Source organism: Eutrigla gurnardus (assembly GCF_963514095.1).
Source record: "Eutrigla gurnardus genome assembly, chromosome: 13".
Taxonomy (NCBI): Eukaryota; Metazoa; Chordata; class Actinopteri; order Perciformes; family Triglidae; genus Eutrigla; species Eutrigla gurnardus.
In genome coordinates, this window is record NC_139936.1 from 6,513,062 (window position 1) to 6,533,432 (window position 20,371).

Below are 20,371 nucleotides of genomic sequence, written 5' to 3' on the forward strand. Positions count from 1 at the left end.
ATGCATCAAGGGGGTGGGGTAGGCATCCCTGCAATAAGAGAGGAGGGCTTAACCAACGTATGCGCATGTGCAAATACAGCCTAGCCCTTTTTACCCACATGTTGATGTATACACGCCAGTCCGTGTCTACAGTTGCAAACACACACGCATGATGGTGTGTACTCATTGTTTGAGTTTTCATGTTTGTTGTGTGGACGGAATACATTTTCTTACGTGCTTTTAAATGAATGTAATTAGGTTTTGATACCTGAGGTGCCTCATTTTCTCCCAAACACGTGAAAAACTCACATCCAACGCTACAAGTAAAAGAGAAAAGTCTCCTTTTATTGAATTCATCAGAAGAGCCACTGTAGGGAATGCCACTGACAGTAAATTGTTTGTGAACTTTACAGATAATTCCTTACTCAAGGATATTTTATGGGGATCTCCACTCCTTTATGACCTCAGCACATTATGAAACAGATCAAATATCATTTGACGTGGTAGGAAAAGTGAAAAGAAAAAAAAGAAAAACGTTTTACTTAATTGAAAAGCACTCCATATGAAATATAGCCTCCTGTAAGTCGTGCATTTAAAAAATGAATAGTATAAAAGTTAATACGAAAGTATGAGCAATGTCCTACAATGTAATTAAGTATCCAAAGTACTACTCTGAAAAGTGTTTCCTTTTCAGTATTGATTTATTATAGATTTTAATCAAGTGTGTTAATGCTGTTCGTGATGATATGGCTTACAGCATCAAGTACATCTCGTACTAAAAACTGGATCAGAACCTCACACCTTATTTTTCAAGCAAATGTCATAGACTGTGTTCTTCAGAAAAAGTCCAGTAAATCCTATAGGAGTACACAATAAGGTGTCTCTTCCAGATGTAGTGATGGAAAACTATAAGTAAGAGAAACACTGTAACCTATGTGCATTGTTCGGATTTCATGTTAAATGTTAGTAAAATAAGAAGACACTGAAAGTGTGTGCAATAACTGCCATTTGTTATGGTAGTGCAATCACAAAAAGCAAACTATCTGTCGTGTTTGTTGGATTTCTGTGGCCACTGGTTTTAAGATACATGGGATCATACATTCAAGTCTTTCTGAGAGGTTTCAGTTAGTTAGACCAACATCAATGTAGTCAGTTTTTTTTTAATTATCTGTAGATTTGACCTTCAGTTAAGTTATTTACATTATATTACCTAATAATGACACAGTAGTAAAGATTGTGAGGGTCAAGCCTCCCTTAATAGTCACCTTGAATAATGGTAGAGACAGCCCACTAATTTACCAGTTGATACACGCGCACAGTAACATGTATGTTGTCAATAATCACATCCCCAGAAGCAGATCAACAACAGCAGAAACTGGAAGTCTGCGTTATCCGCCTTCTCGTCGAGGTGCCACTGCCCGGGCATCTGATGCTGCAGGTACTGATTTGTTATGTGTAGCGGTGTTCCTTTGCTCTCTTCCGGTTGCGGCGGGCCTAAAGGATGCTTATAGTAGTCTTGTATAATCCTGTACAAAATGAAAACGCCTATTCTGGTTTTAATATAAATGTAGGACTCTAGGACATACATGTATGTGTAATATATTCTATAGTCTAAATTTTTATTTTAAGTCGTGAGAGGGCGACTTATTGAATTGTCGTATTTTCCTCTTTTTGTACAGGCATATCCGAAGACGCCCTCTTACCCAGAGTATTAGCGTGACCTCTACTGCAGTTGAAAATACTTGTGAGCGGAGGTTGAATCCATTGATTTTTTTGACGATGTAACCCATCTCTTGCAAGGATACTGTGACAATTTGAATGAGAAACCCCTTCATTTTGTGCATAACCATCGCAAGAAGGGCTTATGTGCTCCTCGCCGCTTGATTTCCGACTCGGGGTGCTCAGTGTTGTCGGGGTAGAGTGCGTTTCAGCTGCACTTCATCAACATGGTGAGTATGACAGGGAACACCTGAACACAACGGTTTATCCTGTCTGTCGCACCTCGTTGATATGAGTTTTAACCGCTAACGTCAGTTTTCATGTGGAGATGTAATGCGACGTCTGGTAACGATTGTTGTTTTTTTTCCAGACAAAAATTGCGTTTGCATTCAAATGCTAGCTTAGCTTCCTAGCCTAGGTGCCTGTAGCCGGCTCGTCAGTGTAGCTCTTTAGCTAGCGTTAGTTAACAGTGACCGTTGACTGACAGTCTACATGATGTTAATATCACGTAGCGGTTACTGTTTTAAGTGGTCTTCCCTCACATATACAGTGTTTGGGAGTAGTGGCATTAGCCGTTAGAGCTTGAGGATAAGCTCAATGTACCAGTATACATCATACACACAAGCAGCTAGCATAACGGTGTCACCAGGCAGCAGGATGCCTTTGGCAGAAGTCAAGGTGTGTTCACCTTCATTTTCAAAGGGTTTGATAAAACATGCCAGATATCGTTTGCACCGTGAACCTAACGAGGGGGAATGGATGGATGTTAACTGCACCACTGTGTGGATGTTTGTCTTTTTTTGGCTTTGACTGGTCCAATAATGGATACTTATGATTACATACATCCCTGATAGGGTGCATTTGTTATAGTACCCTCTGTTAAATGACCTTAATGTAAATGTAAATGTAGTACCCCAACAATCCTAAAAAAAAACCAGTTAGATACAACAAATCATCTTTAATGTAATGGGTTTTTTTTACCGTAATTTTGTTATGACCTTTTTATTATGTGTTGATTTATTCTACATATAATGCAAACTGATTGTCCACAATCTGCTGAATGCTCTCTGTTATAGCAGCTTGGACAGGACAGTAGTTGCCAGGCAGGTAGAGTCATTCATTCTTCAAATCAAACAGGTAGAACAATGGGATGCGGTCCGGACACTCCCAGTTTATTGTGGCACCACCATGGTATACAATACTAGGGGCAGGGAAAACGGCTTAACTTAAGCAACAGTATATCACAGAACCAACAAACATGTCATTTAGTTTCTCACTACAAAATCAATATTAGAACCACAGGGCCCACCAACTTTTAAAAGTGATTCCCATGCTATATATTATGCAGTTATACATCAGCTTAATAATGAGAATGAAACAGTTTTATTACAGTACTCAAACCAAATTCTCAGTGATTTCTGTTTTATCAGATACTTTAAAGATATGCTACTAATATGCATGCTAATAAGAAACTAGTTCATGGTAAATATGTGTTCCCTAATCTAAAGTGTTACCTTTAGTGCAGCTGTTATCATGTTCTGCACAGATCCCATTACAATGAATCCAGCATGTCACTGGTTGCTTGTTCATCCGTTCTCTCCCTTTCAAATTTAGTTTTTCTCGACCTCTGTGCTGATTCCCACCACAGAACCATTTGCCCTTCATTATTGAAGTCTTGGATTGTGGTTCCCTCATATGACACCAACATCAGCCCTCTCACATACAGCTGACGACACTGGGATGCACATTTTGCTGTTTGCAGTCCTTATTTTTTTATATGTTAAAAAGTTGTTGCTACTGATAGCAACCAAAGGCCAAGAACCGGTTGCCAACTTTTAAAATGGTTGCAGTGGAGACCTGACCTATTGTGATATACAGTATATCCCATTTCTTACAAAAGCTGCAATATTTATATTGGAAATAGAGACATAGACAAAGAGCTGTGATATTGTTTATGCAAAAAAAAAGTTTGTAAACTTTTCAAGTCTAAAATGTCCAGCACTCAATAGTTGTACCGTTTACAGAGGCAGATGACCCTAGAGTTAGATGAATGGAACTGTGGAAGCATTGGTCAATAAGGAGTTTCAGTGCCTCAAAGTTAGTTTCATGGGCAAAATAGTAGTGAGGTGTTTGAGCTCTGGTTATCTCTGCAGCTCTCCCTCTCTACCCCCTACAGATTTCATTTGGTTGTTGTGTGGAGGGGGTCAATCGGACTGGGAAAGATAAGAGAGTCCATGCTGACTCAATTTCCTCCAGGCCTGAGATCTTTGCAGGGCCCCCCACAGAGAATGGTCAGCATCCAGGAAACTAAGGCTGTTTGCATTTGACCTATATATCATGACCATTACTTATATGGTGAATGTCTTGAGTCAGAGAGGTTGTGTTTGGTCACATAATTGCCAAGTGATTGGCACCCACTCTCCCCTCTGTGACTCCAGACGAGGAATGTACTTTAACTTTTGGAGCATACCCCATGCTGGGTGACACTGGGTATCCCATGACCAATGCAAAATCTAGGTCTACTCTACCGGTCTGGCCTCATCACATGTCCTGTGTAGTTGTCACTCACTTCCTCCTCCTGCACCCAAAGCATTCTGCCATAAGTTTAACCATCACCCAGAAATACGTTTACTAGTATTATGCACTTCAGCAGTATGCTCGAAGCGGTTATGTTTTAGGTTAGCATGTTAATTGCCCAAAACCAAATTTCTTGTAAAATATTAAAATAAAGGAGTGTTGTTGTAGAAATTTGGACTGCATGTGTAGTCCATTTTTGCATTACGCTATTATGAGATGAGCTGAAAGCTTAAGTAAAGATGCTGAAGGCTCTACTAACAAAAAATGTGACTCAACGGTGTAAAAATCAATTATAGTGGAAGATTAGTCAAAACCAGAGAATGGTGAGCTGGGGCATCATTTTAATCAGTGTCTGTTGCCTGAAGGAGAGAATATAGTGTTGTAAAAAAAGAAGCATGGAAACTATAAACATTACCAATAATTAAAGGCATTGGTAATGCTTCATGCTGACCAGGATAGACCACCAAGCACCCGCTAGGTCCGACCCAGAGGGTATATTGTCAGAGTCTGCATGTCAGCAGAGTTTGTATTTAACTTTTTTTAAAGATTGAGCCCTGAATTAGTTGAGGGGGGAAAAATGTATTCCTCAACTATTCTCAAATTACCACCAAAGCGCACATTAGGCAAAGTTTAAATTAGTATTCTAAATTGCCCTTTTAGGGTGAATCTAGGCTCTGTTGTGTAGAGTTGAGTTAGAGCTGGGATTTGTTTAGCCTAATATTTTTCATGTGAAAACATCATGTTGAGAAAAGAAAGAAGGCTATGCGATGCTATTGCTTTACATTTAGGTGATACATTTGCAAATGCAGATTCACTGGTACATGCCCAGGTGCTAGCAGATTTAGACACACACACACACACACACACACACACACACACACACACACACACACACACACACACACACACACACACACACACACACACATGACACTGTATTTTATTGGGGATTAGTTACCTAATTGGTTTTCTTTGCTCAAGTGTGTGCAGACACAGATATCAATAATACCTACTTATTGCCAAAAAGATAGACCAACCCGCAGACCTTACCTACAGTGAAAGGATAAAAGCGCAGCATGATGGGAATGATTCTGGCCTCTTAAGCTTAAGAGAATATTGATCTAAGTGTGCTGGGTTTATATTGAGCTCCTCATGTTGCTAAATCTTTGGGTACCTACCACAGGAGTGATGGCTGTTCATTCTCCAGGGCACCTGGAGGCTGGAAATATTGTCACAGATTTTAACGGTGTAATATAGAGAACATTGTATTTTCACCACTTCATTTAATTATTAACTAGTTGGTTAGTTAATAATGAAATCCCTTGAAATTATAATTAGAAAAAACAATGTGTTAAATGTGTGTGTTAAATTTGTCTGCTGCCATAACTTTCTGGGTAAAAAAGACAACCACTGATATTAAAGGGACAACTTAGAAACACTATAGAAAGGTCACCTCTAGGTGTTCTCAAGAGTGCACTCCATATCTATGTTTATAGTGAAATCAAGGGCATTGTGTTTGACCTCCGGATCTTTATCGAGATAAGTGGGGCCTAATCTTTCAACAACTTTCCCTCTCACGGTTACAGCATTTACAAAAGAAATGCTAGGAGCTATAGCATGTACTATATGTACCTTTTGTTAATGTCACTAGATGCTTCTGTAGTGAGATTGGTAATAGACTTCAAATTGCACTTGAGACGCTTCCTATGGTACAGTTAGAAGATAAACTTAAGCCCTTTAGTCTATATAAACCCATATTTCATATGTGTAACTGCATTATGGCATGTATAATTACTTTTTAAATGTGATTTTAAACCCCCATCCTATTTCCACAGGGTGTGATCGGTGTGCAGCTGGTGGTTACCATGGTAATGGCCAGTGTAATTCAGAAAATCATACCTCATTATTCCTTCGCAAGATGGCTTCTCTGCAGTGGCAGGTAATGCAGAATCCTGTAAATGCTGTTTTGTATAATTTCTTTAAATGTTTAATACCGTTTAATTTTCTTCAGTTTACTTCCCTATTGAGGAGTTTATTTCCAAGAGTCTAGAAGAATGAACAATGGGGATCAGCATGTTTACACAGACAGAAAAGTGTTGAAAAGGGGTTTGGATGGGAGAAGAAATAGATTCATTAAATCATACTTTAAAGACGAAAGGCCATCAAAGTACTGGGGATGACCCGAGAGGACCCGCCTCATTTCTTCTAATCAGTGCCACATATGTTTTTCAGTAAACAACTTCTTGGAAACCATTTAATAATTAATATTTTTTTCTTTTCAGGGCACTGGTGTAATATTTTTTGGAAAACTTTTGCCCTAAGCAGAAGGCCTAGAGTTTCCCTCCAGAATATTTTGTAATTAATTTTCCATAATAAATAAATGTACAAGGGGATAAACAAGCTGTGCTCCTTCTATCCTCCTCTGTCACGCCGAGTGCTTCTTAAGATGCTCTGACAAGAGGGTTTCTCAACAAAGTTGAGGACTTGAGTGTGCCTGAAATGTTCAAACGGATGCTCTTAAAGTAGCTCCTATTTCAAGCCAGATAACCTTGCGGTTGTAATGCCTCTCACAAGTGCCTTTTAGATGTGTGTCGGAGTCGGTGATATAAAGTAAAGCTCTGGAGAAATGTCTGTTTTGTGTGTAAGTTTTGAAGTTACTCGTAAAGCTGCTACGATTTAGGATTTGGGTCATGTCCTGTTCATAGAATCAAGACTTAATGCTGCTTCAGAGGCATCTTTTTCAATGAGAGTTTTGATATTATTCCTTTAAGGTGTGATTTAAAGGTGATATAAGTAAGCGAATTCCCCACATGAACAGACAAATGTATAAAATTCAATTCCCTTTACCTGCTATTTCCATACTTCGGAATATCAGAATTTGATAAATATTTGAACATTGTACGTTTTAAATAATTTCATAGTAGGACAAAAAAAATCTAGCTTTAGTGTACAAGTGCTTTTTGTTTTTTTCCCTTCTGCTTTGCCTTTTTTTTTTTCACTCTTTCCTTCTCTGTCCATGTCTGAGCCCGGTTCTCTCCTTTTCTTTGTTCACAGTCTGCGGTGGTATCAGCACCCCACGGAAGATGAGTTGAGGAGCTTAGCTGGGAAACAAAAAGGACAGAAGAAGAAAGACAGGTAGGTAGGAGGTGTGGGGGAGGGAGGGGGTGAAGACTGGCTATTGTTTGGGGGTTGGGGAAATGCAGTGGCACAGAGGATGCACGAGAGGCACGCCTTTCATCAGAGAGGGAAGAAAAGATGAGAAGTAGACTTTGGAGATGGATGGAGACCACAGGCATGTCGGCAAACAGATGAAGCTGATGTGTTTATGTGGCTCATTTAAGGCCTGTTTGAAGTAAGGAGACAGAAGTCTGTTTTTGTTGTTTTGTTCCTTTATGGCACTTCAGCGAGGCTCAGAGCAACTGGGCTTAGAAGTGGCCCTGTCTAGCGGATGTGAGGAAAGTTGGTCCTGTTTTTTGGAGCAATTACTATTCGGCTATTTTAGGGGATGACACTTTAAAAGGATTGCATCTTCCTCTGAAATCAAAGTTTTCCAAAGAGTATAATGTCTTCAAAGTGGTCAGATGTCAAGCTTTGATTCTGCAATATGAGTTTCCATCAAGACTACTTTGCAATTCAAAAAAATCTACTATTAGGTTTTTAGGGCCGCAGGTGGAAGTTGAACCATATGTTGAACACGTGAATTAAGTGCTCTTTCCTTTTGTGCTCTCCTTTTTTTTTTTTTTAAATATGAATTTAAATTGAAGTCGCAACAGAAAGTTAATCCTCACTGTTGCTCATGGTGTCCCGCTCCTAACTTGGGCAGTTTTGTAGCGCAGTCCTTTCTCTGACCCTGTATGAGGCAGGTCAAGGCTCTCTCGCACCACATGTTCAGTAATCCCTTGAAGAAAAAGATGGACCACTGTCCTTTTGCCAGCTCGTGCCATGCAGCTCCCTTTCCTTTGTTAACTGCCCGACTCCCTCAGTCAGGGGTGATGCTGAGCCCCTCTTTTTCCTGTCAGGTGCCTCACAGATGAAATCTGTCCAGGGCATGTTTGGGCCTAGAGTCTTACAGTGGTATTGTCCTGTGAATCCAGCGCACACACACAGGGCTGAACAAACAAAGCGCCGGACTGAGGAGGCCCACCAGACAGCAATTCAAGCCTAAAGCCTAAAGAACAGCTCTCCATTTGCCTGCTGTTATCGATTTAGTGCTGCTGCTATGTGTATTGCCCCCCCTTGGTCATGGAGGAGTCCGGTAGTATAATAGTAATAAAAGTAACTAGACCTTTGCCAACTATTAACATTGGATGCCGGAGCTGCATTGAGTGCAGAAATGTGTGGAACGGATACCTCTTTTCAATTGTATAAAAGTCAAGCTGTGGCGAAAACAAAAATGTCTTCCTGAACGGACCTCACTAAAGGGATCACTTTTCAGCATAATTGTGCATAAATGTATTCTCTAAAACTCTGTCTACTCTGCGTTTTGTAGTTAATTGTTTCTTTTATCCTGACCTCTTTGTTGTCCTGCTCTCTCCCCTCTTTGCCCCAGGAAGTACAATGGTCACATAGAGAATAAGCTGCTAACGGTTCCCAAGGACATCGATTTACAGCTGGAGACGAAATGCATCGCAGAAGTAGATACGTTAGGTATAAATCTTAAAGTAGAGATAAAGACAGTGTAAATGTTACTTTCCAATCACACACTGTTAAATGTTGCATAAATGCTGCTGTGCATATGTTATTATTGAATATTCACATTAAATGATCCTCTCTATGCCCCCAGCGTTGCACTACTTCCCAGAGTTCCAGTGGCTGGTGGATTTCACCGTAGCTGCAACTGTGGTTTATCTGATAACAGAACTCTACTACAGTGTGGCTCAGCCCTCGGGAGAGATGAACATCAGTGTGGTCTGGTGCATGCTAGTACTCGCTTTTGTCCTGTATCCTTAAAACCGTTATATCATTGTTAGCATCTTTTTTTTTTAAATCAGATTGTTAAATCTCATCCATATGACATATTTTTGCTGTACATTATGTAAGTGTGTTGGCAACATTTGAGGATTCAGGTGAACAAATGTCTTTTCTACGGACTCTCCTCTGCACACATTATCATTATTTTCACTTTACATTCTTCACCACCATCCTATATATGCCGTAGGTTAACCTCTCATTGTCTATAAGAGCACAAGTCATTCCAGCTTGATTGTGTGGATGCAACGGTTGACGGAGAGAGACTATAAAGTGACTGCTCAAGCTCCTTCTGCCTCGCCTGCCAGTACCTTTATCCTCCACACTTACCTGCTATTTTGCTACGCTGAATGATTGCTAAATGATAAGCATTATCCTTGCCACCAACCACAGGGATCAATCTATTCCGTGTTCCTGGTCCGGCCTGGCTCACTGTGGTCAGATGGTATGTCATTTCCTGCCTATGTCGGAGATTGGAGGTGGAGGGGGGGTGTAGTACAGACTAGGTAACAGATGAAATAGCACTATGAAGATGAGGCAATATGTTGGCTCAATATAAGTGTTAATGGAACAGCTGATTTCAGTTTTCCTGTTTCAGCGCTGATGATATGTTTAAGACTCTTGCCAGCTCTACTATCTTAACCTTCACCCATAACCCTGGAGCAGCATGCTCTTCGGGTATCTGCATGTAATGGCACCCTGTTTACTGAAAGCTGTAAATATGAGAACATATCCTCACCTTTGGCCAATGTTGACAGGCAAACTATATGAATTGTAGCCCACTACACGAATGCTCAAATACCGCTTTTCAACCACATGCTGGCTTGAACTTGTTTTGTGAGTGTTTATGCAGCTGTCTGCACAGTACTGAATTGGACGGTGGGGGGATTGAATACCATTCTTGAAATGGAATAAAGGGAGTGAAAAATTGGCATTCCTTCACCTGAAATGTTGCAGAAACTGGGACTTTCATCTCTGTGGCATACAGAGTTGGCTTTAGAAACATGCTCTGTCTTTACAGTTTTCTAATCAAGGTTGACGGGGGCAGAGTAGAATACTTTGTCTTCAGTGGCACACATTGGTGCTAAAGACCCTCGCATTCTGCTGTGGTGCAGGATTTGTGTGGCATTTAGGAGTTGAGGGTGCGCGCGGGTCCTGTAAGAAAGCTCAAACTCTGTACTCGGGTAAAGACGAAACATTTTGTGTGCTGAATAGCTGTGTGATCCGTATTCTTAATGTTTTGTATTGGTTGATTGATTGCATATCCGTTTCCCTTGAACCTGTGAAAGGCATTGAAAATATATCTGCAAAGCAGTTTGGATTTGCTTTGAATGCCAGTGGGTGTCTGGAGATGTTTTTCCCTTGACTCTGTCGCCACAGCAAGACCCTTTTCTCTCTAACGGCCCACTACTTCAAGCTGGAGGAAGGAGGCGAGCGTTCACTCTGCATTACTTTTGCTTTCTTCTTCTTTGTCAAAGCCATGGCCATTCTCATTGTCACTGAAAACTACCTGGAGTTTGGTCTGGAGACAGGTGAGCGCTCCACTGTGTTTGTTTTTCTTTGGCAAATTACCCTATAACAAACAAATGTTGTTACTTTTGGCCCCAGTGAGTGAGTCTTTTCCAAATATTTCTTCATCTTTCAGGTTTTGCAAATTTCTCTGACAGTGCTTTAGAGTTTCTGGAGCACCAGGGCTTAGAGTCCCAGTAAGTACAAAATCAGTATTCTCATAGGATCGTTTTTCCCTTTTGTGAATTCTTTATGACTGAAACTAAGGTAGTATCTCACTATGTTTTTCTCTTTCACAGGGGTCCCATATCTAAACTCACCTTCAAGCTCATCCTGGCACTCCTCTGCTCCCTGATTGGAGCCTTTCTAACTTTCCCTGGTCTGCGATTGGCCCAGATGCACCTAGATGCACTCAATCTGACCACAGGCAAATTTACACAGTACGTCCACTACAGTCATTTTCTTCACTCGTGTGTTTTTCATTGATTACATTTGATATCGCCCTTTGTTTGTTGCAATGCTACCTTTTTAAGATTAGTTCCTTTTTACGTTTTGGCCCTATTTTGGGGCTGAGGCTATAAATGTTTATCCTCACTCATCAGTGGTATTTTAAGTGAAAGCATATAACTTGAATTTCATCTCACGTTGTTCATTGCAATATACAGTACGTGTGATGAAAATGGAAAAATTCTGTGGTTCTAGACTAGATTAATACACAATGTGGTTGAATTAGCCACAAATTATACCAAACTGACCTATCTCGGAGTAGCAAGAAGTCAAATAAAGTGCAGTTGTACTTGGCTTCTTCTATTCAGAGCATGTCAGATACAAGACTTGAGTCAGATGAAGACTTCCTCAGTTGGGCCAGATTTCTATTTCAGAACTCACTGGGTGGCATGTCTATGACCATGATAGTGGGTGCAAAGCAGGGAGCACATCACATCTACATTATCCAGTTTGGTATAGCAGACTCTCCGAAATGGTCTCTTCCATTCCCGTCCTCATCACTGTGACGAGCTTACATCCTCGGGCGCTGTCACTAGCAGGGATTATCTCCAAGTCCGTTGAAATATGTGCCATGGTTGTCTTCTCACCCCTTACATTGAAAATTGCATTGCGAGCATGGACCATATTTCTCATTATCTTAACTTCTAATTGATATTAAAAAAGCCAGATTTCAGTGAGCTAATTTCTTTTCTCTGGAAATGCATGGGTCATTGGTCCTGATTATCAGCAATAATACCTATATTTATTAATAAGTCTTTCGGTCTCCCTCCGTTGCCAGACATTTTTGTAATTATCAGATATCTTCTGGGACACTTGCTACAAAGGAAGTCGAGATGTTTTTCAGCGTGAAGAATTATAAGTGGTTTAACTTCGCAAATTCTCCTTCACCTCCCGTTTCCTATAGGACTCTGCTTCATATCAACTTCCTGTCCCCTCTTATCATGGTCCTGCTGTGGGTCAGGCCCATTACCAAGGACTACATAATGAACCCCACTCTGGAAAAGGAGAATGTGCCTTTGTAAGTAAAAGTTATTATCTGCTTCCAACAGTCCTTTTTAAATGTCTGGTCCAGATGTGCATGACGATGTTCGTGATAGACATGAAATTTGACCTCCTCATTTAAACCATCCTAAGCATTTAGAAGCAGTGGGTTGCTGGAAAGCACCTGGGGGGAGCAATTTGGCTTTCATTGTATCGCTCAAGGACACTTTTGACTGCTGCGGGACATACGGACAGCAGGAGCCAGGGATCGAACCACCAACCTTATGGTTAAAGGATGATCTGCTCTAGCCATCCCTGTTTCCCTGACTTGATAATATGTTCTGAGATCTGTGTGCTGTGACTGGACACATTATTGTGTACATGCTAATTTGCTAATATTGCTTTGCCCTTTTGTTGATTGTAACTATTTATTATATACATTTTCTAGTAGCTATCTCGGTTACCTGTTTACTATGTGGAGCGTTCTAGCTCATGTATGAGATTGCCCAAACATTTCTCGCAAGCAAGAGTGTGCTAAAGGTGTGCGGTTGATTGATCTGTGCCTGGTAGGCAAGTCAGTTGGACTCCCTTGATATCTAGAAAGCTAATTACCTGCCATTCAAACAAGAGGAATGGGACAACCTTGGCAAGCTGTGAAAATAAAAGTAATTGTGGTTTTTGTGCTGGAAAATGGATGTAAACAATGCAACAGCAGTTATGAAAATGGAATTTACAACGGTTCAATGAGATAAGGAATGTATTCAGCCCGTAGATGAAATGACAATACACACATTGTCTACTCGGGTTCAAATTAGACTGTAAACAAATGTAGACATACCTCGGGGAAAAGCTCTTTATTGTCTCTCTGACTGATGTCATTTGTTAGCTGGCTATTCATTCTAAGATAACCTCTTTCATTTGTTATGAATGTACAGTATGAATTCTGTCGTGTGTCAGTCTTTTTCTACTGCTAACGGGGACTGATACCATCAAGGTCAGACATGATGAAGCCTGATTTCATGTCACAAAACCCCCTTTTAACCTTTTTATCTCTCAGGTTCACCCTCTTCTACTTTGTCTTCTGACTTGTTTACGACTCCTTTGCTCTTCCCATCTCCCCTTCTCCCCTTCTCATCGTCTCTGCCTACCATCCACATGATGGAGCAGATACATGATGGGTCGAGCTTGCAGGCCAAAACAAAGCTGTCCTCCCTCCATGTGTCATCTCTGACTCACTCCTGTCTTTCTATTAATGCCAGCATGACTGAGGAGACGTATGATACGCTGCGGTTATGGGCCATCATACTGATGTGTATGCTCCGGCTCGCTATGATGAGGCATCATTTGCAGGCCTACCTCAACCTGGCCCAGAAGGGTGTGGACCAGATGAAGAAGGAGGCGGGACGGATAAGTACCGTTGACCTGCAGAAGATGGTGAATAAGATAATAGATATAATAATCCTTATTATACCCTTCTGCAATTCTGCATCAATTTAGGAAATATGAAATGATAACGTCATGCCATTCAACACATGTAAGGTATTAAGAGGCAGAGCGGTGTTATGCTCCATTGTAACTGCTTAGATGGAGCCATCTTGGCTGGTTTTCCAGAGGTTTGGGGGTTAACCCCTTTTCTTTATTTAAAGCAAATATAGATGCATAGTCTGAGTGAATTAAGGAACAGAGGCATCTGTCCAGACATACATTCTGCAGGAGGCATGCAGTCCACCTGTGGTGCACTGTGGTTTCTGACAGTTGGCTCTAATGCAGACCATCCTATCACATCCTACAACTTGTGTTCTTTTTCACAATGTGTACAGAGTCCAAGTTAGGATATGTGGCGGCACAAATCCAGGTTCGCTGTCAAGAGTGTGTTTTTATTTATTTGAATTTAATATCTAGTGATAGAATTGTGGTCTACAACAGACCGATTGCGAGAGAAAGTGTTTTCCAATAATATCTAACCTTATTTAAAACTGATGCTGTATCCCTACATTAGATGATGACTGAGGAAACAAAAAGCAGCTACATGTTGTTGTTGTTGAAACTCCAAGTCTTGCATGATGACCAGTCTGTGTAAAGTAATATAGTAATAGAATTATTCCTCTCTGATTTCACCCAGGTTGCACGTGTTTTTTACTACTTGTGTGTAATCGCACTACAGTATGTGGCACCACTGGTGATGCTGCTGCATACAACTTTGCTGCTAAAAACCTTAGGTGAGTCATGCACTGCTTGAGGATTTTCCTACTTTACAATATCTCTTTTCCTTTCCTCAACTCAAGCTGTTTTCCCTCCTTATCCTAATGTATTCCAGGTGGATACTCCTGGTGGGTCTATCCTGAAGAAGACCTGCCTTGCACCTATGATATGAACTCTGACTCTGTGATGGGGGCGGCACCAATAGAAGCCCCAACACCCGCTTCAATGGTAGAAACCGGAGCTCGGGCATCAGTAGCCCAGCTGTCAATGGCTCTGGGTGGCCTGCGGACTGTCTTTAGCCCTCTGCTGTTCCGGGGCCTCTTCTCCTTCTTTACTTGGTGGATTGCTGCCTGCCTCTTCTCCACCTCCCTCTTCGGTCTTTTCTACCATCAGTATCTCATGGCGGCATAGCACCACCAACAGCAGTGTCAGCCGGACCCCCACAGTGCTGCCGTGTGTTCGGCCTGATCGGAAAGGACTGGGTGGGGGCAACAGAGGCTCAATGGTGACTCTGCTCCACAACTCCTCCTCCTTTCCCCTCCTTCGTCCCTCTGACGACCTCCACGGTGACTGACCATATCATCAGAGCTCCTGGTTCAATTTCCAGTGCTTCCTCCACAGATGACTCTGTGAACTCTTGTCATTGTTTTTACTACAACGTCCACTACCTTTTTATTTTGAAAGCAAGATTTATAAACCTTAATAACAGACGGACTAAAGTATGAGTTAGAATAATGATAATTGGTGTAAGTGGTGTATTGGCATAGTAATGACAAAATTGGTCCAGTCTGCCGTTTAGAATTTTAAATATTGAGGTAAAAGAAGATGTGTCGTCAGATGCTGATCACAATTCATTTTACATGTTGAAATGTGGTGTGGCAGTTCAGCTCAGTTTCACCAATGTGAGGGAAGAGTTGATGTTCTTGTTTGTATTTTTTCTTTCACAGCTGATCCCAAGTAACGAGTTTATTCCATCAACATCTTCAGAATCACAATGTCTTATATTGTAGAAAGCCCTTAATGCAGCCTGTCGCAGGTCCATGCACATCCGTAGGAGCCAGATTTCAGACAGTTGTCCTGTTTAAATCTATTTCCATTGGTCACTAAGGCGTGTTTGACATAATACTGTCGGCAATGAATTTACATGAAACACCTCTGGAGTTCTGCATGACGGGACACATGCTGTCAAGTTAAAGGTGTATTGGTTGGTCGGCCTACATATTTGCAGGGCTTTGACATAAGGATGGTTAAGAGTTATGAAACTATTTAGTCTCTCACAGTCCATGATGGGAAAATTCCCACTGTGATGCATTGGAAAGAAGCTACATTTGGTCATTGAATCTGGAGATGTTCGTGGAGGCTAATGTATGACTTTATATTAGCCTAATATCACATTATATTTTCCTTGTGTTTTTGTATTTTTTGGGAAACTAATAACTGCCACACTTGTGCCCCGTGTTTGTCTTTTGATCAAAACTTTTAAAATATGTGTGTTCAAACATGATTGCCTGTTTTACTCAAATGTCTAAATTCCACAAAACGGACCACAAACGTGTCTGAAATAGTCTTAATATGTTGTGGCAAGAACCAGTGCGTCTCTGTCGGTAGGAGGAGGGGAGGGTGTTAGAGTGGACATCTGAAGAAGAGCTGTATCTGCAGAGGAGGAAGAGGAGATGTTAGACTCACAGGGAGACATCGCATTGACTTGAAGATGATTTATTTAAATGTTTAATCTGCGTTGTAACCTCCCTGGTTTTAACTGAGCCATTTCAGAAGTTATGAGAGATTTTAAGCTCCTTCTTTTTTTGAGCAGAAGAGATGATTTGAAGGGAGGACAGCACTGAGGGATCAGATGGTGTGTGTGTGTGTGTCTCTGTGTGTCTGTGTGTGTGTGTCTGCGTGTGTGTGTGTGTGTGTGTGTGTGTCTCTCTCTCTCTGCATGCGTGTATAAGATCTCTGCTTTAGGTCAGCTGTAATCTGAAAGGGCATTGTGATCAAGAGGAGATGATGTCAGCTACTTTTGATAAGCTATTGCCTTTTATGTTCTGCTTTCCTTTTTTAACTTTTACCCATCCGTTGCTCATGAAGTCATTTGAGAACATTTTTCATTTATTCTTTTTCTAATCGATCAAATTGTGAATTTGTAAAAGTTTTGATTTTAAAAATGGTGCCAAGTTTGTCTGTCCCCCCCCCCCCCTCCCAATGGCTGTAGATTTGGTGTTGCTAGTTTTTGAAGGTATAACTGGACTACAACTTTGCGGCCTTGTGTATTCTGTAGGTCCATCGTAATAAAGAAGGAATCACAAGTCCTGGTTCACAGCGAGACATCACAGTATTTACAGTGTCTTTGCCTACTGTAATACTCTGCTGGGTAAACGTGTGCACAATCAGTCCCCAATATGTCCGGTCCATTCAGGAATGTAGGTTGCGTGGTGCCAGATTAATTACAGGTGGTTCTCTGGTATTTCATTTTGTCATTATTGTATTATAGAGCTGTTATTTATGAATTCCAGCTCTATGAGCTTGTTACAGACCACGTTTTACATAAGCAAGCAGCACCATATCTGACTTTTTCAGCTCCTGATGTTGGAAGTCTTAGCGTCTGTTGTGTCTGTTTGAAATGATGGGGAATATGCACATAATGAATGTATCAATCCTGCCTAATTTCTAGATTGTTTTCATGAGAATGATTTGTATGGTGATCTGATTAACCCCCACCCCCGCCCCTTGCACTTCTTGTCTACTACCATCTGTTAAATCTACCTTTCAAACTAAATCTAATTTGTCCTAATGACTATTTTCATTGATTTATCTTTGTTTTTGTATTTATTACACATTGCCCAGGCATGTGAACTTTTCTAATTTTAACAGCAATTTTGCTATTTTGAGTACGTGATGAGTACGTGATCGGTTTTGAAAACTTGTTTTTGACAAATCAGTTACAGATTAACTTTTTTTTAACGGCCTGGTCTGATCCACTAATAGGTGTCAGGGATACTATCAGAATTCAGTGTTCTGATGAGGCAATGTTTCTTCTGTTTGTTAACACTGAAAGTGTTTGTTATTCATCGTTGAGTTCACAAATGACACACATTGTTCTTCCATGTATTTATTTCTGCTTTAGATTTTGTCTCAAATAAATTGTGTTCTTTACTATATCCTTTTTATTTTTTCCATTTTATCTTCATGCTCTACTCACTCATTGGCTTCATATATGACCTTAGACGTATCACACAAATAGGTTCATTTACAAAGCTTTTTGTGTATTTTGAACTCCACGTCAACTCAAAGCAAGGATTTATAAACATTTGTTTTCAGTGTTGAAAGAACATCTTATTATTGGGCCAGCTTACAGTCCCAAGAATAGAAAGAAGCTGAGTTTAGATATTTATTATATCAATATTCACTATGATTATAGCAAATTGGCAGTATTCCCATAGATGTTTGATGATCCTCCGGCCCATAAGTGAATGACTTAACAACTTAAGAATTAATGCCTCACCAAAGACTTTGTAAAATAATATGTCGACCATCTTTCTTGTTCAATCACATTCTCTCATTTCCTCCAAATCATGCCAGCAGGAGTAAAAGTCCTTAAAATGTGGTTGAGAACAATAAGCAAATTATTTGGCATGTTGTGTGTTGCAAAATTGTTCACTTGTTTTAGCTCCTTCTGTGCATTAAAAAAAATCTAACCGGCAAATAATATTTTTTTTTGTTTTTTTACAGGAATGACTAAATGTGACTCTTTTTTTAGTCAGAATGTAGAAATCTGTTCAATAACTTGAATAAAGTGATGTTGGCTTTTACTGCAGAGCTGCTTTTTGTGGTATGACCTTGAATTCATGCTTGCATGTACTGGAAGGAAAGGATGATAGGCCCTACTCAAATAGTTGGATTGGCTGGGTAACAAAATAGTTTGACAAAGATGTCTCTTTCGTTAAACCTTATTTATTCTGTACTTGGAGACGACACGCACATATGGTCCTCTTAAGCTTTTCTCTGCGTTTGAAGTGGCTCCTTTTTTTGAAGGTCTTGGGCGACATTTAAAATGGTGTTTTTGTTAATAGTATTTGAATAATGGTGCTCAATATTACTGTAATTGTGTTTCAGCACTAGTCTACTTATGAAATATGTCCTCGTTCAAACTGGCATTGATTTGGCAGTCAGTGGATATTGATTTGCTTTTCTTAATTTGGGTTCTCTATTCTTGTGTGAAAGGTTTGTGGAGTACGCAGACGGATGAAACCACAAACGCTCCCAAACTCCTCCTAATGCACGCCATTCTCTGGGAATAACATCGGGCCAGTTAATACAGACCTCGAGTGCCATTGTCCACATGAGCGGGAAAACTGGGCCAATGCATTCATTCATAGGTAGACAGATCAATAAGACAGCTTCCAAAACAAACCAGTGGAGAGGTTCCTTTATTCCCCTTGAGTGGAGTCTATTCACCGAGGTCCCTCCTCCGTAGAGTGGCATGGAGCTCGGCTCCAGGGCGGGGAGGAGAGACCCCCACTCTTCACTCCAGCCAGAAGAACGGAGAAGCTTCTGGAGGGGTGACGCTATAATAGTGTGCTTTCTGTGTGACACAGAGGTGATACCACCCTCATGTCGATTGTGAGAAGCAGCAGCCATACTTCATGGGTGACCTGACCTTGTATCGTGAATGGCCTAAAAGAGAACACTTTACATTGCTTGAACTACTCTGACCTGTTTTTTACAATTTTTTTTGGTGCTTTCCCTACAAAGACATCTCCGAATTTTAACAAAGATTAGAAAAACAGAAAAACGTCCCCGGCCGAACTGAGTGCTAGTTACAGATTGGTCGACTGAGATTAGCATTTAGCAATAGCTTGAATGTGATACAAGCAATTATCATCTTTTCGTTACCATGACAATAGCTGAGGAGGTAGCACAAAACATTTCCGTTTAAGCTACAGAAAAAAAGTGAGATTTTGAAATAACAGAGAGATTTCAGTAGAAAAGAACATGAATTTACTAAGGCATGAATTGTTTATAAATTCCATAATGCAGCATTAAACATTTAAATAAGAGAGAGGTGTGTGGACACAATTAAAGGATGAAACATTTTTATTTTGAAAAGTACATAAAGGAACAATCCACAATGAATTCAGGCTCACATTGTATTGAGACATGGCAAAGAGAAGGTTATGTTTAATAATAAGTAATATATTATTACATACAGGAGAAAATACAAGTTGGGATTTCTGTTTCATCGTGATCATTAGACAAATATACATGGATCCATCCATCCTCATTTTATATGAATCTGTGTTTCTCTATGAGTCGACAAGTAGCATTACACACATACATCCCATACAACATAATACACAGAAAGCCAATAAATACAGGCAACATTTAAGGTGACGTAGCATTGTGGAGGTCCATGTTATCCCTCGGACACACACACTCACACACTGATTGTAATTCATCATTCACGTCCACGTATATTGGTGGCGGTGTTCATCTATGACTCTGTGAATTATGACCTAATTGAGTTTAATGTACGCCAATTATCAGCGCAAAGTAGGGAAAAGAAAATACATTGGCACCAAGTAAAGTACATTTAAATCTTATCATGGTTCAAATTTAAGGTCCACTGCTTTGTGCTGGAAATATGAAATGGCTGACTGCCCTCGTGGTAATCGCCACTGTTCTTACATTAATTCGTCTCCAGCAGAACATTGTTCCTTTGGGGTTTCCATGCTTCATCAGCAGCCCTCTGATAGACAATATACCACAGACACACTGCTGCTCTATAGCCCCTCAAACCAATGTGTGTGTGTGTGTGTGTTTAGCTTTTAAATGAACTGCTTCTCTTTGATGCTTAATGTAAACCACTAGTGACATTTCCTCTCTTTTTAAAATGTAATATCGATTCTATTTAGTTCCATTATTACTAATA

The 20,371-nt window shown here is 40.4% G+C and overlaps 2 protein-coding genes across 2 annotated transcripts in view; one reads left to right on the forward strand and one right to left on the reverse strand.

The window, feature by feature from the left end:
* Positions 1 to 20,371, reverse strand: part of LOC311023251 (ras GTPase-activating protein 1-like) — a 389,455-nt gene that overhangs the window by 303,609 nt on the left and 65,475 nt on the right. The gene's annotated exons all lie outside the window — the stretch shown is intronic.
* Positions 1,684 to 17,599, forward strand: tmem161b (transmembrane protein 161B). The gene is made up of 12 exons (XM_084025549.1): positions 1,684 to 1,928; positions 6,111 to 6,214; positions 7,330 to 7,410; positions 8,825 to 8,922; positions 9,059 to 9,215; positions 10,624 to 10,775; positions 10,889 to 10,949; positions 11,052 to 11,192; positions 12,164 to 12,277; positions 13,500 to 13,674; positions 14,363 to 14,459; positions 14,558 to 17,599. The coding sequence occupies exons 1-12, from the start codon at positions 1,926 to 1,928 to the stop codon at positions 14,851 to 14,853; spliced, it is 1,479 nt and encodes a 492-aa protein (XP_083881675.1). The 5' UTR covers positions 1,684 to 1,925; the 3' UTR covers positions 14,854 to 17,599.